The 26,675-nt window shown below is 38.6% G+C and overlaps 2 protein-coding genes across 3 annotated transcripts in view; one reads left to right on the top strand and one right to left on the bottom strand.

Annotated features, from left to right (window-relative positions):
* Nucleotides 1-26,675, bottom strand: part of PPAT (phosphoribosyl pyrophosphate amidotransferase) — a 42,410-nt gene that overhangs the window by 10,684 nt on the left and 5,051 nt on the right. The gene's annotated exons all lie outside the window — the stretch shown is intronic.
* LOC130252536 (uncharacterized) lies at nucleotides 6-25,782 on the top strand. 2 transcript variants are annotated; one of them, XM_056490164.1, is made up of 10 exons: nucleotides 6-2,669; nucleotides 7,128-7,214; nucleotides 10,403-10,840; nucleotides 11,846-11,935; nucleotides 16,767-16,853; nucleotides 18,982-19,053; nucleotides 19,705-20,106; nucleotides 21,541-21,597; nucleotides 22,623-22,813; nucleotides 25,678-25,782. In XM_056490164.1, the coding sequence occupies exons 1-10, from the start codon at nucleotides 2,282-2,284 to the stop codon at nucleotides 25,774-25,776; spliced, it is 1,911 nt and encodes a 636-aa protein (XP_056346139.1). In that variant the 5' UTR covers nucleotides 6-2,281; the 3' UTR covers nucleotides 25,777-25,782. The 2 variants fall into 2 exon arrangements, with proteins under 2 accessions (XP_056346139.1, XP_056346140.1); XM_056490165.1 differs by having other exon boundaries at nucleotides 21,535-21,597; nucleotides 24,802-25,782.

Here is a 26,675-nt window from a genome sequence, read left to right as displayed (position 1 = left end):
TACGGACAAAATAAAATTAACATGAAGCACTGACATGATTATGAAACATTATTGTGAAACTTTAACATACAATGGATAGGTGGTTTTTTTAAATGGAATTTTAATGTAGGCTCCCTTGTTTTATTTTAGGGACTTATAACTGCTGTGTTAATTCCAAGTATCTTGCCTGTGTTATGCTTTATTTCAAGACAGTCGCATAAGGTTTGCGCCTAAGTCCACTAAATTCAGTGGAAATCTTTCCAGTAATAAGCACGGCCTCAGGCTCTTATTGGACTTCAGTTTCAGTATGAGCATAACATAAAAACAGTTGCTTAATCAGAAAATTAATTTTTAGAGGCACAGAGATTTAGGCAATAGTACTAGGTTCTATAGTGCTATTCTGTTTCTGCTTTGGATTGTGAGATGTTGCTAAAAACTGATGGAGTTGCTGAGGGGAATGGATTGTCTTTTCCACTGATGACCTATGCAGAAGCTTTTGCATTTTTGCACTTAGGCAGACAAGATAGCATTTACAGCTCTAAAAGCTACCCAGATCCTCTGATAAAAGCACCTGAGTGCATAAACCTAATGTTGGGCATCTCAGCTTCTGAACTCAGGCAAAACAACTCTGATGTACAAGTGTCTGCAAATGGAAATACTTCTTTTACAGCACATCAGCCTTGGGCTGGCAGTTGTGCTTTGTTGAGCAGAGATGATTCAGCTGAAATACATTTATTTTCCCTGTCCTGCTGCCTGTCCTCCCCAGCCCTTCCCCCCGATGGGTCCCCTGATGCTGCCCTGCCCAATGCAGGCAGAACACTGTGCACCTGCCCACATTTTGTAATCCAGTCCTTATCCATTGAAAAAGTTTGCTTTGCCACCTGGTTTGTTTTTTTTTTGTTGTTTGTTTGCTTTTTGTTTTTTTATGTGGATAACAGTGCAGGCTGCTCCATCTCCCTTTAAAAGATTTCCTGAAATAAGGCAGTGTTGCCTATAACAAAACTGCTGCTATGTGCCTGCCTGTGCCTGTAATACTCATCAGGACTTTGGTGGATGAGTGATCTCCTGCCCACTCTCACATATAATAATGTCTGAATAGGAAAGATATTTTCCTTAAAAAGAGAAAGACAGCTAATGCCCTGTTTGTCCTTCAACTGGTCCAACGCAGTTGAAGTCACTGGAATTATTTATTATAGGCAACAATAAAATTGGGCACAAGAATCCATAGAATGGATGCAAATCTACAATTGACATGCTCTCACTACCAATTTTCCCCAGTTCATAAAATCCCTTTATTTGTTACAGTCCCAGCTGGATGTAAAGCAAAAATTTTAAATAACACTTGCTTACAGAAAGCAAAACAACCCAAACTTCCCACATATCTGAACAAATTCACCCTGTTAATGACACAGTTCTTCACAGAAAATAATCAGAGATGAGGACATTCTTAAAGCCACTCACTTTAACATTGGAAGATGTTCCATCTATAAACACGAAGACTAGTAGTAAGATGTAAGGACTGATGCACTGCATTCAGCAACTTGCAATTGCAATGTTAGTATTACAGGAATTTTCCATTTTAGTATTGTCATGGTCTCTTTAAATAGTAACTGAATCACTAGCAAGAGGGAAGCAGACACCCCAAGGAAGGCCCTGGTCAAGGCGTTGGATTACATCTTTCACTTAGCGCTGACAAAAGGCACGGGATCTCAGCGTCATTATACAATGCTTGCACCACTTTACCAGCTGGGCCAGACTTTATTAAAACATCACTAATATTAAAGCGTGTCTGTGAGGCCCGCAGTTGAGAGGCAAACAGCGCAGAGATGTGCGGCTGTAGGGCAGGACGATCCTAAACGCGACCCTTGTGGGTTCGGCTCGGTGCCGCGGCCTGGCCCCTCCGCAGCAGCGGCTGCCGGGGCCTCCGGCGCAGGCCAGGCCACAAGGGGTGTGCGTGATGTTGCTCGGTTTTGCTGGGTTTGTTTTTTTAAAAAAGAACAAAACAGCCTCTTTTCGCCTCTCTTCTCACACCGTGGTGCCCGCAGTGACTCCCGAATTAGAGTCACAGCAGATCAGATCGGCCCGGCCCGGCCCTTCCCGCCGGCGGAGCCGCTTCCCTCGCCGCGCTCCAGCGCCGAGCCTGCTTATCTGGCAGCGTCTCAAGTTACTCCCCTCAGGCAGCTTGAGCCAGTAAAACTAGATCCTTTCATCTCGGCGGAGCTTACTGACAACCAGCCGTCTGGTTTCCTAGGAAACAAAATCTTGGCTAGAAATAGTGAATCATTTCCAGGTCACTTTCAACATGGAGAGTGGAGCAGGGAAGCATTGGACTGAGGAGGAGGTTAAAGCCTTGTTAAGCGTCTGGTCAGAAAAAAATATCAGAAAGCAACTGCACGGCACCCTGAGGAATAAAGGAATATTTATCTACATTGCTAAAAGGTTACAGGAGTTGGGAGTGTGCAGGGACTGGAAACAGTGCCGTGCAAAGTACAAAAACCTGAAGTACGAATACAGAACGGTTAAATATGCCCACAACTCTGGGGATGTCACTAAAACCATGAAGTTTTTCCATGATCTGGATGCCATATTGCGATATGAGCCTGTCACACAATTAGCAGCAGAAGAAAACGGCAGGTGTTCTGCGACTGAGACGCAGCTGAACACAAGCCCCACAACAGACAGCACGCAAGGTAAAAAATAATATTTTTGCTTCTCTTTTTCTCTCTTTGCTTAAAACCCAAAGGGAAGAGAACCGAAGCCCGCAGTGGCTGGCGCTGGAGCGGAGGCTGCTCAGCCCCGGCAGCGCTGATAGAAGTGACTGGATGCACGCCTCGCGCAGGGGAATAAAATGTTAGCACCCACCAGTGTCGAAGTCTGTAAATACAGCGTAATTCCAGCAAAATTATGCTAACTGCCTGTATTGCAGCCTCGGTGAGTACTTGCTAGTGTCCAGGCTCCTGCACTGGGTGGAAATGCTAAATTAAAAAAAAAAAAAAAAATCTGCTTTCTTTCCCTTTGCCTTTCATTTGTAGTATTTTGGAAGCAGATTTTGTAGAGCTCCAATTCAGATGTAAACGTAAAATAAAAGAAAATAAAAGGTTGGAACTGTCAGGGTATTGTAAAAATACTTATTTTTTTCAATACAAGTGAAATTTAGGATTTTTATTCTTATTTCTCATACATACAGCAGCTTGATACTTAGGTGTGAAGACTTAAGGTAAATTATTTTACAAGCAGTTTTACTTAGATAAAGAAACAGATGCTTAATAATCTCTCATTAAAAATTCTAGTTTAGCAGTGAAAGTAAAAATTACTGTATTTATCAGACTATTTTGCAGCAGACCAAGTGAATACAGCTGCCTTTATTCTGAAGTGGGTTTTACTAAATTATTTGCATCTCTTGTTTTATTCAACCTTCTCTATATATGCATTTAAGCTCTGCTTAACATTTCATTAGGGTCAATCTGCTGTTTGACATCACTCAAATCTCCTTGTCACATCCTAAATGTCACTGAAGCATAAGCCCCAATGATAGTTACAAGTACCAAAATAAGATGACTAAAAAGAGAAATTAAAAGGCTAATTTGTTCCCATGGTATGTAGCAATTTAATTAAGATTGTGAATATTTTTTTAAGAAAACAAGAAACTCAACATTATTGCCAGAGGATATTGTCAAAAGCATAGAAAGGAGCTGGACATCGAGCTTGTCCTTGTACCATTCCACGTCTCCCTCTACAATGCTGTTTTACAGATCTGAGGAAAAGAAATTGCCATTTTTCATTGTCATTGTTTACCTTAGCAAAAAGCTTGACCTTAATTTGTCATCACTATCAGAAAGTCTAATCTGTCAAAGTCACTTCAAATTAAAATGGCAATTTTATAATATTGTGCTCTCTGCACTGTGAATTGCAATCCATTTTTATCTTTAAACTTACAGAACTGAGGCTAATACAAGCTGATTCACTTTGGGGACTATGTGAAATTAAGATAGCGTCCTACATCTGAGGATCTGCTTAGATTATACTCTGTGTTTTGATGTAGTTTGCACCTGGTAATCCTAATTCTCATCTGCTTTAGACCTCTAGCAAATTTAAATCAGCAGAAGTTAATTTCAATGGTGAATCCCAAACTATAGTATCTATAAAATTAATTACTCCTGGGTGAGACATGCCTTGTTTTAAAGCACTAGGACAGTCAGGTTTTAAAGGTGGTATAATTAAATATATCTCTTGATTGCACAAGCACTTCTGTTCCTCCATCCAGAAAAATAAAAGCAAACAAGTTTTATGGATAAACAGAAATTAAATGCAGCTAACTGTAATAATGCAACATCAATGCAAAAACTGAGATGCAAAGATTTTCACAACCACCACAACTGAGCCGCAGCGAAAGCACACTAAGATATAAATGTGTCCTGCAGCTATGCAGAATGCATGCATGCATCCACAACAAGGGGCTGAGGGAACAGCTGTCAGATCACCAACTTTCTTATTTAAGAATGCAAGTCAAGCAACTAACACTGTACTAGAGGCCCAGTCCTATTCTACCTGCAGTCAGAGGATGATGCTTGCCCAGCCCAGTACTCTGAAGAGCACTTTTAAGACAAAACTGCACCAGTGCCTCTGCAGCTGATGCTTTCAAGTCCTTTTGCAGGGACAGAGCTGCCGGTGTGGCTCCCACAGATGGAAAGGTGATTCCCAGCACAGGCAAAGGCAGCCCCCTGCTCCTGCCCCAGCAGCAACTGCAGGCCCCCTCCTGGGCTTCTCCCTTTCAACCACCGTGTGCTTCTGGAGAGGAAAGGAGAGAAAAATGGTCCCTTGCCTCTTAAAAGAGGCAGAGACATCTCATTCTGAGGGGGCTGGAGGAATCAAGGAAGCCTAGGCTTACAGCTTGAGGAGCAAGAACAAAATGCTATCTGCAAATTAAAACCTGTGAGTGGTAATACGTGTCCACCATGAACATCTTATTTTAAGAAATTGGTAGCCGTACTGACTTTTCTTCTTAAAAGCATGACAGGGGACAGGGCATGTTCCCAAAAATTCACTGTATATTTACCATTCTGCTTAGCCTCAATCTCAATATTCCTATGCATGCTTAATGTAAAGATGCAAAGCATGTCTTCACCTCAGCTACTGGGAGATTGCTGGGGAGGGGTAGCAACAGCAAGGGAGGAAAAGAGACTATTTTTTTATATGGGACTGAATGGTATTTCAATAGTGCTCCCCTGAGGATTTTTCATACGTGGTAGAATCAGTTTTCTTTTGAAAGTGTATTTGAAGAAATTATTACTGAAAATCTCAATCAAATCTGAGAGAGGTGTCTCAGGACAAACCTGCTAGTGACATATACCAGTTCCCAGCTTGTTCATGAAAAGATAACACTTTATGCATAAGCACATGCAAAAATGTAAGCAGAGAGCTTCATGCTGTCCTCCCAAAACATGTGTCACAGGCAGAGTTGTAGCTTAAATAATAATTTTAAAAGATACATGTCAACACATTCACTTCTCCTCAAGTATAGTTTGTGTATTATCACACTAATCAACAACCAAGAAAATCTACGTGAAGTGAGGGTGTGCTATGAAAAATGGTAGCTTTCATTAGAGTTCAAATGAATGACCTTTCCATTTTGTTAATCAAGGTAAATCAGGTATTAATAAATTAAATACATTATTTACAAAATTCTTGCCTAGTAATTCAAGTTATTTACGCTTTTTATATTTCTTTCTTTATGTTTATATATTAAGCCATTTGTCACCTTGCTTGACCTTCACTTTACCTCAGCAAATGCAGAAAGATTATGGCTGAGCAGAAATGCATCAGCAATGACTGGCAGAAAACTCAGCTACTAAAATGCAGGAAGATCCTTCAGAAATGCTGACATAGAAGTGCCACTTACACATAGTTTTCCACATCTGCACTTTCAACATATTGACAGTGTTTTTATATATATATATTTTAAACAAGCGTGCAATACTTTTGAGTAGCTTTTCTGTTACAGTAATATATTTTGTGGTAACTATTCTTACTTTAAAAAAAGTTTCTCTTTTACTATAACAATGTAATTAACCTTACTCATGTTATGGCACACTCAGAGAATTTATTCTCCTCTCCCTGGTTTGCTTTGCTGCTCTTAATCAGATGAAACGTCAGTCCTGTCGCTGGGGGTGGAGGCATGAGCAGCAGCTCCTGCCAGGGAAGCCAGGCAGACAGCTGGGAGCAGTCAGAGATCAGGCCACTGCATCTATGAGTCATCGTGAGCCTTGCTGAAAGTCAGGAGGATTTAGGATAATGTTTTCAAACGCAGTTTTCAGTTTCACCGACGTCAGGGGTAGCAGATTGCATCCTAACCGCACCTCATTACTGCTCCCCGTGACGAAGTGCCCTGCCTGGCTGGAGCTCACAGCAGCTCAGCTCCCGTGCAAGGAACCAACATTTCAAACCTCCTGACAACATGGTATGCTGAAAACAGCACACTACCACAGGACAACTTACAAGTCTGTACTCTGTGAAAATCTAGCTGTTTCTGAACCTGATGTACATATGCTGCTTTTTAAACTTACATAGCAATTGCTATAATGTTCCTTTTTAAACAAATGTAGAAAAGCTATGCTGGAAAAAGCTAGCTTTAATCCTGTCAGCTACAAATACGTCTGTTGTCCAAGTCACAATGAATATTTTGGTTCCCTCCCCATACTGTTAATGAATTCCATTGATTTCCAGAGTTCTTTGCAGAACATCCTCGTTTTCTTCATACTCTTCTAGGAATTTATTTTTGTTACATAAATGGATTTGTGATTTAATGAATCTGTGTGAGAAGTCTGCCTTTATTTGTATGCCTCTTACATTATCTACTTTACCCTGAATACTGAGTCAGGAGAGCACACAAATCACTAGAATCAAGTCAGTTTCAACCAGAATTTTAAAAAGCACTTCAAATATGATTCATATACAAGACATAAAATGATTTGCCTCCTATAACTCATGTCCACCTTATGGGACAGGCTAAATTAATTTAGAATTTAATTTAACTCCAAATTAAGTGCCAAGATTTCCAAGTTAAAGATCTTCTCATGGTGTATGGACACTTTAATTTAAACTAATTTAGTACATACCTATTTTTCATCTAAAAACTCTTTCCTTCCCAGGTGAAATACCAGTCTCTTTAGAAGATGATGGGGATGCTCCAGGAGATCCACTACTTTTTATATCTCATGCCAGACCAGTTCAACTAGGTATAGTATGATGGTACAGAGAGATGAAAAACTAAAAAGCAGTATGGGTGTCAGAGTACTTCCCAATAGCTTGAAAACATTGTCATTCTGTTTCTGATCAGCATAGCTTTAATAGAGCCATACTCCTGCACCATCTCCTTGCAGGTGTTAGCACTCAGTGGTGCTGTGCATCACTAGACACTGACCACTGTATATGATGTAACACCTGCATGACCCCATTTGCATGCAGAACACATCCCATGCTATAGCTTAATCATGTTAACTGCATTAAACACAGTAATTTTGTTAAATGTCAGTGGAAAGTATGCCAAATACTAGCATGGATACCCATGTCAGCTTGTGACTTTCCCCTTGCTATTTTCTTAAATTATGGATGCTAAAAGCAGCATGAGTGAGTTTCCTGAGCCAGGAGAGAGATGCAGAGCAATCCAGACTCACAGTGGTCTCCAGCATAACTTCAAAGTCTCCTCTCCAAGCAAGGAGTGGTCATCAATGCTTTAGTCTAACCACCCACAGAACTCATTTGGAAAATGTCCTACTCTAGTAGTAGTTTTGCTCAGCAAAGTTACAAAGCAAAGGCATAAATCTGGCAGAAGACAGAAAGAGGAAGAGCATCCTAGGTGTGAGCCCCTTCAAGGGGCAGCTACAGGAAACGGAGAAACATAAACACAATTTAGGTAGATTTAAATAACGGATGTGCTGATTGGTTGTCTGGATGAACAGCACCTCTCCTGAATTTCCTACATGCTCTTTCTGTTTTTGATATACCCTCTATGTCTTAGTATACATTCCAGTCCAGTTACAACAACTTTCATTACAAAGTCTGTAAGGTGCCATATTCAGGAAGAAAACATGGCACAGGATAAGCCTATGGCTATTACGTTACACATGACAACCCTCTTGCCTGGCAAAGAAAGAAATTAAGGAAGAGACCAGAATGTCAGGTGGAATTTATGCACATGTAAAACACTTCAAGCACATAAACAAAACGTGCAGAAAGTATCTGAATCAAATTTTACAGGAACGTCCTTTTATTTCTCAGTGCTCAACACACTGCCAAACAGAAAAGTCTTCAATTCTGAGGAAGCTGCTTTCTACAAAGTCAGCAAAAGAACTTCAATTGCATGGGCTCTCAAGTATGTACTAGTACTAAAATGCCCTCCCCAGTACCTCTTCTAGTCTGTAAGTTTCAGGCACTATCAGAGAAACCACTGAAAGAAAAATGTTGACCCCTTTGTATTTATAATGCCTAATATTTTGGTTTCATTTCAGCAGATTTGTCAGGTTTGAGGAAAGTTAGAAAAAGATTAAATATGGCATAAATGCATGTTTCAAATAAAAAATGTATATTCTGTATATTTAAAAAAAAAATTAGGACTAAAATGCGTTCAAGATATAAAGAAAATTTTTGGACTGACCATAACAACTTTGTTTCAAAGCAGTACTAGTAGGCAGGATATTTTGAATCAGCTTGTTTTTTAAAGGGAATGAGGAACAAACAAACCCACCATTTTCCACTCTGCACACAGCAGAATAAGCGAGCAATGTACCAAGTCACCAGAACTCATTTGAACTAATATCCACAACCAAAAGTGAGCTCAGCTGGAAATGAACTGACTAGTGAGAAATACTGGTCTATTTACAAAGAGTAAAGAAACTTTATTCCTCCCAGATGCCCCTATGCTCTATGGCTTTGACTGGGAAGTGTAGAGAGCACCTCCTTGCATTCTTTGTCCTCTCTTGTCATCTTCCCTAGGCCTTTCCTCTCTGGCCTATGTGATGTTGGCAATTATAATCTGTGGCAGTTCCTATGTTTGATTCATCAGTATCGTCTTTCAGGAAGAAATAGAGAAAGCATAACTAATGTGCTCCCTGAAAATTACCCTTTTCAACTACGCAGACTATGAGCTGGCTGCTGCAGAGTCCTGATTAATCCAGGACTATAAGGGAAAAAAACAATGTTAGAGCAATTTATTGACAACTAGAATGAATTATGGAGACTAGCAAAGAATGGCTTTACCTAAGACAAGTTTGTCCCCAGAGAGGTTATTATAAATATGCTCCACTGAAGCTCTGTGCACAATCAAGGGTCTGATACTATTGCCATCACACACATCTCAGTGGCTATAAAGTATCGAAACCCCGTAATCTGGTTTGCTCTTCCAGAAAAAGACACTGACAGGGTCATTTATCACTGCAGTATGACTGCAAAAACCTGTCAGTTACTGTGCATTTTCATGGTGCTTTATTTGATCATGCCCTGGAATTGGTTTAGTGTTTGTTTATTTGGGGTTTTTTTAGTTATTTTTGCAAGGCTTTAGAAAATGCATGAGAAATCACTTTCCAAACTAATCTGATAACCAAAACAAAGTCTTAAAGCAAATTCATAAATAGAAACAAGGAAACATTAAAAAACCAAAATATATAATATTTCAGTGTTTTAAGTTATTGCATGGGTGGCAACCTTTACCTCACAATGTTAAAAAATAAAATTGTAGACTGGAGAAACTGAAAAAATATCTTAGTTTTGCAGAGTAAGACAACTCACACTGATTTTCACTAAAAAAACCCCAAATACTTTTTACTGATCTGCCCTGAGAAAGGTGAAAGTTCTGTGCCATGAGAACTGGGTTCTATCACACAAATGTTTGACTTAAGCAAAAGTCTCCATTCCTCAACTGGGGTGCTTTGTTAAGAAAGAAGGATGAAATTCTTTAGATCCTTACCCAGGTTATAGCTCTACATGTGTGTGAAAACTGAACTATGGCATGAATGCATAGTTCAGGGGCCAATTTATTATTGTGCTTATGCAGCACATCCCATCTTCCCAACAATACTCTTCTTTCTGATGTCTGAAGGACAAAGCAGCTCATCAGTTGTTCCCAAAGGTCTTACAGGTAAAAATTTAGTGTATTAGGAAACAGAAGAAAGAAATGTTCCTCTTAGATTAATTAAATGTACATATGCTATCTTAATGTCTATCTTGAACTGAAAGCAAAAATTATATCAGAATTAACGAAACTGCTGACAAATTAATAACTAATAGCTTGATTTTAATGTCACCTCTGCTCTGTCTTTCTCTGGGGAAACAGTGTCCTTCATTCCCATTCTCTCTGTCCTTTCCCCACCCCAACCATCCAATGCAGGTAACAAATATTTGTGTCTCTCCCCTACCCCACACAATGCAGGTAATCCAGCACCAGCAGTAGAGGCTTCCAAACCACTGGCTTTTATTCCTACAGTAGCAAATGAAGGAGGAAAACACTGGACTGTTAATGAAGTCAGAGCTTTGATACGCATATGGTCAGACAAAAACATCCAGCAACAACTGGAGGGGACAGTGAGAAATAAAAGAATATTTGAACAGGTTGCTGCTAGACTGCAAAAGTTTGGAATTGACAGGGACTGGAAGCAGTGCAGGACAAAATACAAAAATCTGAAACATGAATACAAGAGTATAAAAAGTGCCCAAGACTCAGGGAGTACAAGTAAAAGTATGAAATTTTTTAACGAACTGGATGCTATTCTGGGGCACTGCACCATGGAACAAGCAACTAAATCAGATAATGATGAAAGTGAGAGGCCTCCAGAATGGACAGAAGCAAAATCGGAAAAGGATTCTGTAGGTAAGTACTTCAACTACCCACATATCATTTAAAATTTTTAGTTTTCCAGCACTAGAAAAATCTTAAAAAACCTCAAAAAGCACAAACAGAGAGATTAACCAATTGGCTGGAGTGGAAAAACACTGAATGGGAATTTACTATTTTGTCCAGTAGTTTTGTACTTTTTTATAAGGTAATATTTCAGATTGAGTGATTGCCCTGTACTTTTTTTTTAATAGAACTGAGAAGCAAAAGGAGGAAAAAAAGATGAAGATATAGGATAAAATTATACAGAGAGACAATTCCAGTCAAAATTATGTCAAAAGAGACTGCTTTCAGTTTAGATAACAGAAATGGATCTGAGAGATAGTCAGACTATGTTACTGGAAAAATTAAGACATTGAGCAAAAGCAATCTGTAGTAAAAAAATTAACATCTAAATTGTCTTTCTCTTATGGTCCCAAATAGCTCATTTTGATTGGCCTTTGAGCAGGACTCCCAAACTGGTGAGACAACAGTGAAAATAGTGAAAGGGACAGCACTAAGAATGCTGGCAGAGCTTGCCTTTGGTTTTGGGTGGTTATTGACAATTAATGGTAGTGGATGCCCAATGCAGAATGAGAGTAGACTGATGAACCTACACTACCCAAGAGTTACAACATTTTTATTGGTATCTACAACCAGAAACATAATTGTTGTTTAAGAACAGAATTAAACATGAAACTTTTTAGCTGAAGTGAAAGGATGATACTATGTTGGCAAAATGTAAGACTAGAAGTTAATAAAGTAATGGGAGAACTCAAGAAAAATATTACATGAAGATAGTCTGGCTGAAAATGTTAGAACATTCTGGGGGAAGATTCATTCTTCAGTTGCCATTTCTAGACATTTTGCTAATGCATGTACTTTGCCTGCTGGCATAAAGAGCATCTGAGGCTGGATGGACTTTTGAATTTGATACACCATAGCTGTTCTTATAAAGTATAAAAATTTGGTGCCCTAATTAATTTAACATTATTTACACAGAAATGCCTGGAGACACAGGTGAAGAGGACTCTGTTAGTAATATGTCAGAAGACCTACAGATTGCAGATATAAAGAAAGTTTCTGATTCAGGTAATCTGAAAAGTCTTTTATTTTATATAAATACCTAAATTTAGTAATTTCAGATTAATTTCTAAAATAAGCCAAATTTGTAATTATGGGTAGAAAATTCAGAGACCTAGAAAACTTAAAAGCAAGAGATAACATCATAGAGATAACCATCACATACTTATGTACACATTTACAATGTCCTGCTAGATTTGATAAAATCAGTCCAGTAAGTAATTATTTCAGACACTTGTGACGCAGAATGTAGACAAGAAACTACTGGTTTAAGCAAGTTGAGTGCAATGTCCTACTGCATTTACATTTACTTAAACTATGTATCCCAAGGATTAGAATTGTTCAGTCTCCTGTGAAAGAACTAATAGAGCATCTCTTTTTCATAATAAGTGATCAGGATATAATTGTATAAAAGCTCATGTCAGGGGATGAAAACTTCATTTAAGAATCTCACTGAATATGAAGGTCATATGCTCTGCTCTTTACACAGAAAGATTATGATTTACATCTGAAAACATAGATTTCAAGGGAAGCAGAAGTTTAACATTCAGCCAGAGACACATGAAAGTCTCTCAGGCTGACAGGTTTTATTGTCCACAACAGAGCACCTCATATTCTCTTTCAGTAGTTTGAGGCAGAGCATGGTCTAAATTAAGCATTAAGGAGTAGTCTTACAGAATTTAAAACAGTCTAATGTGAACTTGAAAGGCTTTAATATCAAATTAAAAATCTTCTGACAGATAATGTTACTGTAGATACTACTCCAGAGAATTGGGCAGCTATGCATATAACGAAAGAAACAGCTATGACAAGTAAGTAAAGGGATGGTTGATCATAAGAGGTAAATAAAGGTATACTAGACAGAAACATCTTTGTTTTTTTCATTCAATAGAAATTACATTAATAAATTTAAATTTACTAACAAATTTTAAAAAGCGACCTTTTACCAGCTCACCATAGGCACTTGATGCATTTCATGGAGAAAAACAGGTTGTCATGAAAAGTGCATTGCCTATAGGGATCTCATTTTCAGAGAGACAAATATGAAAGAAACAAATGGCATTTTGTGTGATCCAGTTAAGACTGCTTAAAAAATATATTAAACTCCATTTCTCCCCATCAACGAGTAAAATTACTACATACACATGGACAGTAGTAAGACACTGTAATAATACAAAGATTTAGCAGCACTCCTTAACTGTCATCTGGCAGTTTTCAACTGCCTGGTGCTACACAATATTGTAACTTCTTGGACTGCACTCTTCCAGACAAGCTATTTAAGATGAAGTTAAATGAATATTTCTAGTAAAGCTCTGAGTACACATTTCTGTCATTTAAGGTAAGTGTAGGTAAGTGTAGTTTAAATTGGTTACCATCTCCCTTTTCAAATATGTGTATTTTAACTGCATACTTTGTTTCTGGGTAATTGTTAATGCAATATGATTTTGTGGGGAAAAATTAAAATAGGAAGTGGTTCAAAAGTGTCTGTGGCTCAGCCTATCCACTCTTAAGAAACTTCTGTGGGGGAAAAAGACAAAACCACATTCCAAGGCAAAACCAACAAACAAGTTCAGTTTGCAGAATTCTTTCCCTCTTTCCAAAACAATACACACTCAAATAATTTTTTGCAGGTGGTAAAAGATATCTAGTCTTCAGTTTTATTAATGGTGACATAATAAGGTATTGCATAAAGCAGAGAAAAGATGCACACTTTTTATGTTACAATATCATGGAGACCCTTTGTTCTCTAATTGTGGTACATGCCTTTTCTAGACAGTCCAAATAATTTTGAACTGAGAAACTGGTAAGTAAAAAGATTGTATGTACCTCTGTACTCATAAATATACATGCTGGTAAATAGCAAAAAAGGCAAACAGGCAGTGATACATTACATTGGTTGTTTGATAGGAGTAATGTCTCACAATCATTGTTATTTAGAATGTGACTTTTTTAAAAAGCTCCTGCATATTCAACAGAACTTATGTAGAAAAACCTATGTTTCTCAATAGGCATGGAATTAATAAATTTATAGTTATTTGCGCCTTGAAAAAAAAATTGTAGAAAACTCCCATCTGACAAAAATGAGAATTTAGAAATTCTGTTAAACTCATATCTGAGTATCTTCCTTATCAGTATATGTAGTTAATGTACTCTGCAGCCAGGGCTGTATATACACCTGCTCATATATATATATATATACATATATATGAGTGAAAATGCACAGAATGTGCACGGGCTGCTTCAGAGTGCATGTGCTTTTCATGATCTTACAGTGAATTTAAATTATGAGCCACAGTACCACTGTCACCACTGCCAGTCTTTATAAACAACCCATTTGGGTTTGCCATACCCTAGTAAGAAAAATACTAAGATGGTGTCAGTCAAAAGACAAATACACCAGTTTCAGGAGAACACCTAGTTATTTGATGTGCCATGGTATTGTTTTTCTCCTCTGCCCATATGAACTTGCTACTCAAAGCGCAGCAAATGCCCACGTGAGAAGACAAAGATAGATCCTCCCAGCTCCTTGCACAGCCTGTCCTAGTTCCTGACATGTTGCTGTCAGCACTGCCCAGCTGGGGGAGCAGAAGGACCACAACAGTCCCCAGCTCGTGGGTTTTCAGCTGAAGTGTCCTGTGATAGGCTGGGGACACTGTGGGTTGCTCTCTCTTTTGGCAAAACATACCCCACGTTGAATTGATCTGCAAATAAAACCTTATTTAGTCATTTTCACTGATGTTTTCAATTTCGTGGGATCACTTTGATCTGTTAGAGAAATCTATTCAGAAGAGCCAATTACTTCAGTCTGTCAATGCAAACTCCAGGTACATTCCACGTGTGTCAGACTTAGCAGTATGACCACAAATTGTATGTATAGGTTTGATTAAATTTGACGTGCCAGGGAACAACAATGGAGATGAAAATAGGTTTCCAAGAAATACCTATTGATGTTCTTAAAAATACCTACAGCAAGTATTTTACTTCAAACAAATTCCTTTCCTTGCCATTATTTCCTTAGGATTTTTGGTACCCCATACACTTTACTATATGTCCCTCTCAGAAAAAAATTGGAGTAAGTAGTGACACTTCCAAGATACATTCTTAAGCAAGGGCTTTATAAAAATCTGTTGTTTCAAGTTAAGATCTTAAGTTGGTACACACTCAAGCACTTAACATTGGCTTGAACACTTGCTGCTGTGTGCACAGAATTTTAAAATCCACAGATATCAAGTCAAAAGATAATGATTTCATACATATACCCCAGGCTAGTGTTAAGCAGTGTTTCAGAGAAGTGCAAACTCCAAAGTTCTTGATTATTCACTGCCTTAGCCTAGGAATATTTGGGTTGTAGATATAAACTCTTAACTGTGCATCCACAGTTTTCTGCATCCACTCTTACATATCTGTATGATAGAGATGGCAGCAACTTTCCAAGTTGTTGGAGCATAAACATAAGCCTGAAAATTTTCCTTGGCTTTAACATATCCTGCTTCCCTTTTATACTATACAAGACACACATGAGAGTAAGGATTAGGAGACAAATTACTAATCTTGTCTCATGAGCCAGAAAACAAGATAATTAGTGATAGTGACAGAGTGCCAAAAGAGAACAGAGCTTGTATCAGTCTGAGCGGGTGAAAGGAAAGACTGTGACAGCATTGCTCGGGTGGCCTTGTGAGCAGTGCCTCAAACACAAAGTAGAGATTAAGCATATTTGCTGGCAACTGTCTATAGCTTCACTAACAATGCAGATGGAGCCACTGTGTTTTATCCATGCCAAAAACTGTTGATGGCTTATTCTGTTTGGCTCACTCTTCTTGTGCCCTCTGTCCAAAACTCTGAAAGGTGCCTTAGAAAAAAAGCCAGTCTCCCTACCCACATTCTTGGCTCACCAAAAAAAAAAGGCACATGATGCTAGTCACATCATAAAGAACATCTGATGCAAACAAAGCTGTATTGATCTGGGGGTAATTTTTAATAAAATGGCTCTAGATTAAACTTTATTGCTCAATGTTTAGGGCAATATTCTTGAATTGACTGAGAACAGGCTGGGAGCCAAAAAACTGCTGTCATTGATCCATGATGTGGCCTTCACCATTTAATCTCTGTAGAGCAGTGTCCTCACTGGGAAACGAGGATCAGCAAGACCACTTGCATCATCCACCTGCCCATACCTCTGTCCCAGGGCAGAGGGGTGGAATTCTCCCTTAACTCCAGCAGGCCAATGGCAGAGGAGTGGAGATCTCCTCCCCATGGAGGGGAGCCCAGGGACACCTCTGTCACCCAGCTGTGTGATGTAAACCCTGCAAGCTGCAGAAGCAGATGTGCTCTCAGGACAGGCTTTAGTACATTGTCTCCATCAGGCAGGCAGCCTTACAGATCAATTGTCCAAGCACCCTGATGTGTCAGTGTCCTTGCTCCTTTTGAGGCTAATTCAAACAGTCTTGGCATCAGTCATTTTCAATAATTTCAGTATATATTGCACCCTTTACGCAAGTCACTGTCTTGCCTGTTCTGCTGCACCAACATTTGTCAGTAACTACATATCTTACACCCACCATCAGTGAACCATTCCACAAATCCTGATCCAGGTTAAAATAACATGTAACCCATAAACTTATAATATTGCAGCTGTTATGTGATGTTCTGGATTTACTTTGTAAGCAGGTACATTCTGCTCTTAAGCCTATTACTGCAGATAAATAGCAGCTTAATGTATTAAGAGAGGAAATCTTTAACAGTAGTTATCATCAGTGGCATTCTGAAGTAGGTGATTCTCAAAACATCACTCGAGACATGTTTAGTTATTAAGAACTCTGTAAATGATTATTTTTCACAGAAATCCTTGAAGATGACAGGGACTTTGCCAACTCCACCCCAGCAGCTCTGGAAGCCACACAAATAAAGAAGGAGACGATTGATATAGGTAGGTCAGGACTTTGTCATGATAGTTTTAACAGGACATTCTACTTTACTGGGCATTGCAGATTCCAAAGCTTCATATGTTATTCCAGCAAATTGCACTTGTTTTACTTCTACATTATGGTAAATTATGGGTTTTGTTTGATTTCACAGTGCAAAAAATGTATGAACACTCACTTCTCCTTCCCATAATGGTAACAAAATCTTATGTTCCCAGACGTGCTCCTTTTAATATGATTATATGATTAGTCTGCATTTGATTGTGACACGAATACGGTTTTTCTTACACAGTTGCTAGAGAGGATGAAACAGAAAGGTAAATAGCTGTCTCAGAAACTCAGAACATTTTATACCTTGTCTGTATTTTCAAACTACTTCATGACTGCATTTAATACCAGATGAGTTACCATCAAGCAATTTCCATATATATATTCTGAACTATTTTAAATCTAAAACTGAAATCAGCACCTCAGCAATATGAAGAAGTCATATATTCAATGGTAAGTGATCAGAAGAGGATTTGTTTTGTTTAAAATGTGAAAATTTAACATTGGAACACAGTAGGGATATTAATATTCTGGAATAAATGAGCATAAAAACCATAGAAGATCATGAAGAAAAGACATCAGAGGAAATAATGGATGGCATTGAAATATTGTGACCTGACATCCAGGATCAAAATATTTTGTACAGTAATACTGTTTGTATGCAGAACTTAATAGAAAAAAAATCAATTTTAGTGATTCTGTGAACAGCAATTCTTTGGCCTTTTACACTGAAAGTTTCTGAGATAAGAATATTTCTATTGTATCAGGCATATTCCAGGCAAGAGCTTCCTTTTCAGCAATTATGATATTTGTAATTTGGATGTTGAGACACCCTATGCAACACACCTTTTACAACTGTTTGCATTGGCTGATCTTGATTATGAAAGACAACTGTAGTGACTGTGACACTGAGGACAACATCAGAGCAATGCCATCACAACAATGACACACAGAAACACACTGTGACACTGAGGATAAAGTAAATCTGTGACCCTGAAAGTTGAGACATAGCGAGGTCACATGAATCCAAAGTGAAGAATAAAATGTCATGCAGCTCAACTGACTGCCTCAAACACACAAATTCCCTATAATGTAATATCCAATTGAACACAGTAATCATGCAAGTCAGCACTACAGAAGTGCCATTGCCAAAGACAGAATAGATCAGAGAGCCAGTATAGTTGAGAGAATGAGCACAGAAATGGAAGCCAAGGGGAGGTTGGTAACAGTTTTTAAAACAAAAGGAATCTCTTACAAGCCTAGGAGTAGACCTACAGCTCTGTTTTGGCCCATTTCCAACAGCTGCAAGTGTTAATAAAGATGAAGACAAGTGTCAAGGAAGGACAGACTGTGGGGATGCTATGTTAGAGAATGTTTTGGTTGTCTAGAGCTCATGATGGTGACAGTAGTGTTGAGTATGTATGGGTAAGAATCAAGACAAGGCAACAAAGCAGGTATCCTGGTGGGAGTCTGTTTTTGGCCACCCAACCAGGGCAAAGAGGCACCTGAAGTGTTTTATAAGCAGCTGGGAGAAGTCTGACACTCTGTGGCCCTTGGGGGAGACTTCAGCTTTCCAGATGTCTGCTGGAAATACAACACAGCAGAGGACACAGCCTAGGAGGTTCCTGGAGTGTGGCAGACACAGCTGGTGAAGGGGCCAGCTGGGGAAAGTACCCTCTGGAGCTGGTGTTCGTGAATAGAGGACTGGTGGTGTTTAGAGGCTTCTTGGGCACAGTGGTCACAAAATGTCAGTGTTTCCAGTTCTTGGTGAAGGAGGGACATCAGCAGAACTGTCACCTTGGACTTGGGCAGTGGTGGAGTCACTGTCCCTGGAGGGATTTAAATGACATGTAGATGTGGCACTTAGGGATGTGGTTTACTGGTGGACTTGGCAATGCTAAGTCCATCCCAAGTGATTAGTGTTTCCATCCTAAATGACTCCATGATTCTGTGATTCTTCAAGTCTGTAACTGAGGGCTTAGGACACTTTTAGGTGGAAATAGGTGTTTCCTACAGGGGATGACAATAATAATAGCAATTTATTTGTCTAAATCCAAATCTATTTAAAACTATGTGTTTCCATAGATGATGATTCTATAAGCACTACCTCAGAAGACAGATCTTGTACACCAGTAGCAAAACGGATGGTTGGTACAGGTGAGGATTAATTTCCATGCATTTATTATGAAATAAATCACATTGTAATTTCAGTACCAAAGCTGGAGCAATCAGATCTCTACTGTAAACACAGCTCTACTTTTCTACTCCTGATTCCATTCTAGCTTTGTTAGTAAACTTAAAAATTAGTTTCATAACTCTTTTCCTTTAATGAGCAAAACTTGTATTAATACTGTAGTTCAACTTAGCCTTCTATACACATCTAATGAGCAGCATCTGCCTACATCTGTTTTCGAGTCTGAAGATTTTTTTTCTTCTGTTGAATCCCAAGTACCCTTTTCATTTGCACGTTGCCATTTTAATTTGAAACCACACTTCTCACCAATGCTGAGATCTTTAAAGCTTAAGGATTACTGTTTTGCTACATGTAACAGTTGGATGCATCTGTCTTTAATTTCACAACAACAGTGGCACAATTATAGTGACAAAATGTTGAATTTTAGATGCCTTGGAGAAACAAGAGATTCCACTTGCACATATTTTGCATACTTAAGAGAAAAAAATTGTGTATAGATACTAAAATTATAAAGTTAAAATATTAATCATTAATTGCAATTATGTTTACATATATATATTTAGCATGTATTTATAACACCTTTAATTAGTTGTTTTTTTTATTTATATTTTCAGACAATCACATTCCCTTGGAAGAAGCACAAAATCACTTTAAAGTTATTACAGTTAATGATACAGGAGCAGGAAAACACTGGAGTGATAATGAAGTTAGGGCTCTGATAAACATATGGTCAGATGAGAAGATACAACAAATGCTTGAAGGGGCCACAAGAAATAAGGAAATATTTGAAGAAATTGCCAGAAGGTTAATGAAATGTGGCATAGACAGAGACTGGAAACAATGTCGTACGAAGTACAAGAACCTAAAATACGAATACCGTGCACTGCAGAAAGAAAATGAACATCTTGGAAATCCCAGGAGAAAAATGAGATTTTATGATGAAGTTGACTGTATCTTAAGAAGACAGCCTCTGGGAACCTCAGGCTGGGGATGTGAAAGCTCAAGTCTCCTATCAGGTACTAAAAACTTCAGTGATGAGATAAAGTGCTTCAAGTGAACTTTCTAAGTTGCTTGTTGGAGCCAAGCTGTAGGTGTGAAATGTGTGGCCAGAAATGGGGAGGGAAAATAACTGGGGAAGCTGTATCTGCATGGTCACATAGGGAACACTCAAGGAACTCAAGTGGTCTATGGAGGCATGTAGAAATGAGAATATTAGCAAGAAGTGAAAGCACTGAAGCATTCAGTGTTATTGGAGAATCTTTGCTCTTGAAAGCAAAGATTCTGTATGTCACTAAGTGACATACAGTGAAATGGTGCTAGAACACATTTTAGAAGGTTTTAGAAGTCATAGAGCAGGCATGTCAAGTCTGATGGATAGAGAGCTGCAAGCTCATACCATTTGGAACTGCAGAAATCAGTAGCAATCAAGCCAAGAGCAAGGACTCCAAAAACCCCAAACTATATTAATCCAATACGCACTGGAGTCAAGAGAGAAAAATCCAGGACAGTGATGTTTATTTGAACACTTGTAATAACTGTATTAATTTTGCTAAAGCAGATTCAGTTTTCAAAGTAGAGTTTGCCTCTATCCTAGTATCAAAAACCCTCTGATCTAGGAACCACACAGCTAATCTTGTGTCTGCTGTAAGGGTTCTCATGACTGCCCAACTGCTTCAGAACTCAGGGGCACCTGCCCCTGCTCCAGGAAGATTAGGTGCTCTTGCAGAAGTAACTGAACCTCTGCAACTTAGGGTTAAGTGACTTAAGGTAAAGTAGAACTAATTGTGATTGTTCTTGATATGTTAGATAATAGTTTGCAACAGCACAAATATTAGCTGAGGACTTGAACCATTTCTGGCCAGATGGATGGCTTGAGCAGAAACTGCTGGAACCAGCCTTAAGCCAGCTGTCCTCAGTCTTGAATCAGAGCCCTAGTGTGGTGTCCAAGGGCACCATCCAGTACTGCATTAGTTATGGCTGGAATGACATCCATAGAGCTGTGGGATGACAGTTCTCCCCTGCCTCAGTCTTGTGCTCCATCATATTCTCAAGACATGTATTTTCTTCCAAATACAGAAGCCAAATACATTACTGCTCGTTTCTACTCTCCATGAATGGAGAGATATGGGATATGAGATAAGGGATATGTCCACACCAAGAATGTTGTCAACACCACCAACCAACCTGGCTATTTTATATTTTAGCATGCTGGAAAAGGACCATGTGGAGTGACCATCACTCCATCTGTGAATACTAATGGAGTGGCCAGTAAAGCAATAACTTTTCTGAAAAGAAGTTTCAGTTATTAATCTGAGGCATCTGCCAAATAAATGTGTCTTGTCCTAAGGTATTTGCTTTTGTAGTATAAAACTTCTTGGTATGTGACTGACTGTGCCTTGAGAATCTCGACAAAACACTAAGTCACCTTGTTTTTTTCTTCTAAGTTTCAGTGGGAGATGCTACAGACACAGGATCTTTGAGTATCAAGAGAAAAACATGGAATGATGGTAAGATCCTCTGACTTTTAAAAGCACCTATACACTGCTGTTGAATTGGATGACAGATTCTTATATCCAGTATTGAAACAGTTAAAAAAAACAACATAATCCTAGAACTGAACACCAAGCTCCAAACCAACATTCTTGTCTCACCCACAACAATTGGCAAAAGAATTCTGATAGAAGTGTAGGCATAAGGAAAACTGCAATTTATATATTTCAGTCCTCATCCTTGGTATAAACGAGGTAAACATCAGGAAAAACTTACTTGATTTATAAGGATCATATGCAAAGAAAATACAATATTTAAAAAACAAGATGTCTCAATTGTGTTGCTTAAGGGAAAGCAGGGACAGGCACAGTCGTGGGTGTGATTTCCTCACATTACACTACTGTGTCTGTAAGCATGTCTAATGTGTAGTACAAAAGAAAACAAGCTGTGTCAAAGACAAGATAGACTAGAGAATCATGGAGAGAGAAAAATTATGTGAATAATAGAAATATGTGCTATGTGATCTGATATGGGAAAGGTCAGCAGCTTATTTTTCTTTCTGCAAAACTGACAGGCCATAAATAAAAAGAAAATCAAACAATGAGGAACAAAAGACTTAGCTTTAAGGAGAGCACCACTATTTTTAATACTAAAATGATATCTAGAGATAGATGAAGAGAAATGATCTGAACATTACATTTTTTAATTCAACCTTTTTAGTTCACCACCACAAACTATACTAACACAATTTAATTACTCTGTGTGATTAAATAGACTTTCATTTATTGCCTATTATGTAAGTAACTCTTGGAGAGTGCTGTAGCTGGGCAAAACGGGAAGTTTGAGATATAAGTGATTTTTACAGGGTCTGCTGCATTCCTGCTCTCCATTATACAATGATCCCTTATACAACACCAAGCAATGCCTGCCAAAAGAGCAGATCAGAAGAACAGCTTTAGGAAAATCTAGCATGAGCTGAATTTCAGTGTCAGCAGTTCATTGACTTGTGCACTCTAACCACGTACTTTGCTTTTGTCCACAGAGGTGTCACCTGTTCCACTTAAGAAAAGTGCTTCTGAAAACACCACACTCCACTTTCAAAAACTATTAACAGAGAGAGTGCACACGGTAACAGAAGGCAAAAAATTACTATTTGAAAGGCTCTGTAAGCAGGAAGAAATGCAAGAGCTCAACAGAACACAGCTGTATGCTGATCCATCAGCCATACAACAGGTTGGTTTCATGAACTTTCTATGAAATTAAAATGCAAATAGATTCTATCAGGTAGTATGAAATGAAATACTTAAGAGTGTATGTTATCCACATGAGTACATGAGCTTGCTTACCTTTAATACAGCCACCTTCAGTCATTAAACTAAAACAAGGTGTGAGTTTCCATCATAATCCTTAACTAGCAGCTTTTAGTAGTGATGTCATCAGTTAGTCAAATAAAAAATATGACCTCTGCCTATTTATCTTGGTTCACCTACATGCCACAATTAACAGTCTTAATTGGAAGAAAATAATACTTTAACTGATCAAAGAAAACATGTACATTTAAAATTTCATCCCATCATTTCCAATTACCATTTCCACAGTCTTCCTAACAAGTTAGTCCTCTGCAATTAACCAATGAGTTGAAGCCATAGGAGAACGTTTTGGTTAGGCAGGGCTGATGGGGAAACCACAACTCTTAACTCCTTAACCAGCATTTACACTCCTCCTAGCCTCTGCCCCTGCTTATGCTTGTGTGGGGGAATGTCCCCCTCTGCCTGCTGAAGGCTTGCAGCAATGTGCAGCACTGAACTGGAGAATTCAATGAGCCAGAAAGAAAGTACACAGAATTGATGCCTGCAAAGAAGGGGTAGGCATGAGTTATGGTCCTTGTTCTGTACTAGGCAAGGGGTCTGTTGTGTCCAGTAACTCACTGAAAACATAGAAACAGTGCAAGGAACAATGACATGCTAAGATACAAATGCTGTATCATGACTGTTATGCTACAAAAATCCTACTAGCCACTACTTCATTTAGTGGCTGTGTAAGTACCTTATGGTCTGTATTACATTTGCAGGGATTTTCTTTCAGTGTATTCCAGCAAAACAACTTTCTGGATCTCAGTCATGTTTGGGCATAGACTTACACAGCCCAGCCAAAGCCAGGTCAGTTCTGAGCACATACAAAGGCACAACTCAAGTCCAACAGTCAAGTCCGTATTGCAGCAGCAACAGCCACCAGGTTTATTTACACACAGAGGCCTAAATTCCATCCAAGTCCTTCTTCATAAAACTTTACATAAAAATATTACTGGATATAATGTGTTATTTCCTGCTCTATGCTTAATCATTTCCTTGTAAATTCTTTTATGAGAGAGATTGTGAAAGCAAGCTGGACTTAATCTGTCTTTTGACTAGAATTTTAAAAACAATTCAGGGAAGTCAGGAGAGAGATCCCTAGAAAATAATGGTTTTTTGATCATGTTAATTTATGTGACATGGATACACAGTTCTTTATGTTTATCTACCACTTTTCACATTTCACACTGATTTCTCAGTATAAAAATTCTTTGGTTTGTAATACTGTCACTGAAACTATCATTTCCAACAATACTAGTATCATCACTGGTTTCTTCTCTCTCTCTTTACAATGAGTTGGTTCAAAGGTACAGCCTTGAACTTGCATTGTATTGCTTGCATACAGAAGTGTTGTCTTTGGAAGGAGGACAAGGTTTGCCCCTGCCATCACAGCAGTCAGGTATCCCTATAGAACATGCTGAGTCAGCTGAAGACCTCCCATTCCCACTCTACTAAAATCACAGTCCTTCCACAAGGGAACCAGAAAAACATTTGACCCAACTCTAATTCAACCAGTACATTTAAGTTTAGTTCAATTATGATTTAAATTATTTGAAGTAACTGTACTGAAAATAGAATGGGTAACTTACATGTTTTGCTCTACCTTCTCTGTTTCATGAGTGCAAGGCTGAAATTGACTTGATAACTCATTTCAACAAGAAAATTCCCCTTTTCCCCATGCTACTCTAAGTAATCCAATTCTTGCTGGATGCCCTATAAGCCAGTTCATCTCACTAACCTCACACAAGACTAGCCCATCTAGTAAGAAAAAACCCTAAATGGTTTTTCTGTGTGAGTTGAGGTAGCTCAGCAAGTTCCCAGATGTGCCAGGATTAGCTCTGAACAGCTGAAAAGTTATTTTTGTTGCAGTGTGCCTGTCCTTTTAGAAGAAATACTAACCTGATGGAAGTAGCTAGCACTGCAGAGATAACAAACTTAATTTTAAATTATGCCTGATGCACAAGGATCCAAATCTTTCCAAACCTTGCTGTCAATTCAGCACAATGGTCCCCAAACCCCTCTTTACCTAGTTCCAGAAAATAAAAAACAAAGACTTTGAATTAATTGAAATCAGCAGACCTTTCAAGAACATGTATCTGTCTTTAAATGCTGATACTCAGGTGAGAATGACACAAAAGCACTGAGGCAAACGATTTGCTGAATTCTTAGCAGGTCAGAGCAGAGAACTGCAGAGCACACTTGCAGTCTTTACTTGGAAATTTTTCATATCAACACTAGGTGGTAGACATGAAGCAAGAACTGACAGAAATAAAAAAGAACACAAGTGTCTTTACTTTCCAAGTAAAGAGTTTTTCCTTCAGTAAACTTTTCAGAGAGCAGGATTTATCTGACAAACAAATGTCCAAAGAAGATGGACTTCCCTTTGTGTGGGATTCCTCTTCTATTTTGCTTTGTGACTGCAAAGTTAGCTTGCTTTTTGTAAATGCTTTGTCAGGAAGCTGTCTTCTGTCCTGCTGTTCATTTATTGTAGATTAAAGATGGTAAGAGATGCCAGGTGCAAGATGGGGTATTTGGCATCATCTGATATTTGTGTGTTACTCCCATTTATACAGATAAAAATTAATTTACTTGAGACAGATGAAGTGATATCAAGACAACCTTTCTTCACTGTGGTTGTAGTTACAATTTCACATTAACTTTTTGCTTAGAGACAAAATTACCAGTAATGTTGCACATGTGCCTGAAGGTGGGACATCATCTGACGTGCTAAATGGTTATTTGTAGGGAACTACCACAGGACTGCAATGGTTTGGAAGAGAACCTTTCTTAGACATAGATCCTCAACAGAAAGGCCACACCAAGTCACCATGTCCATGTAACTGATCCTGGGAATTTCAATATAAATTAGATCATGAAAACGCTCCAGCTTAATAATCAAAACCAAATAATGATGGCAAGAGCATAAATCCTATAAATAACAGATTTTTGGTATTCTCCCTCCTCAAATAGCTGCATTATTGCCAGAGGGCCATTAAGATTAGTGTGAGGGCAAATCTGTCTCCTCTCCAGTTTGCAAATGGCAATACTGAGATTTTTGACTTGCATCATATAAATGAAACTATTACTATGCTGACCTACATTAAAAACTTTAATTCTTCTCTAAAGCACTCTCATTCACTAAGATGAATGGATCACTGTACACATCTTTGATAGGGTTGTTATTTTGGAAAGTTCTCTGAAAGCCCTTTATTTGAAAAGCTGTTTGGGCCAAAGGCTCTGAGAATGAGCTTCAGGAAGCAGAAATGCTTGCACTGATGGTGGATCCACAAGCACTATCTGCATGATTGGCTTTAAAGACTCTGCATTCAGAGTCAGCCTTTGTTTCTTATGCAGCTATGTATCCTTTGTGTTGGCACAAGCATCCATATGGCCAAGTGGCTACCCAACTGACAGAACTGATTTAAATTAAAACTAACCTAATAAAAAGCCCCTCCAAACAACCCTGTTTTTTTGCTTTTTTGCTTTTTTTAATGGGAATGGTAATGTAAGACATGGCAGATAGTGAAGCCAGGAGAGTTTATATGAACTAACTACCCAGTGATAACACAGGTTGCTGCATACAACCCTCCCTCCATGCATGAGGCTCAAATTTACGGTATGGGCAGACAAGCCAACCGAGCAATCCTGTGAAAATTACTGGAGAGTTGTATAATGCCTACATGGATGACTTATCTACAGTCAAAGTGAAGAAAAATGAACAGTCTCACCCCAGTTCTCTAGCT

The sequence above is a fragment of the Oenanthe melanoleuca genome, chromosome 4, assembly GCF_029582105.1.
Source record: "Oenanthe melanoleuca isolate GR-GAL-2019-014 chromosome 4, OMel1.0, whole genome shotgun sequence".
Classification (NCBI taxonomy): domain Eukaryota; kingdom Metazoa; phylum Chordata; class Aves; order Passeriformes; family Muscicapidae; genus Oenanthe; species Oenanthe melanoleuca.
This window is presented reverse-complemented; position numbering and strand designations above follow the sequence as displayed.

Excerpts from the sequence above, each read along its gene's own strand:
- LOC130252536 (XM_056490164.1), top strand. The coding sequence starts at position 2,282 with ATGGAGAGTGGAGCAGGGAAGCATTGGACTGAGGAGGAGGTTAAAGCC. Across the intron at positions 10,841-11,845 it reads ATCGGAAAAGGATTCTGTAG|AAATGCCTGGAGACACAGGT; the intron begins GTAAGTACTTCA and ends TTATTTACACAG. Across the intron at positions 20,107-21,540 it reads AAGCTCAAGTCTCCTATCAG|TGGGAGATGCTACAGACACA; the intron begins GTACTAAAAACT and ends TCTAAGTTTCAG.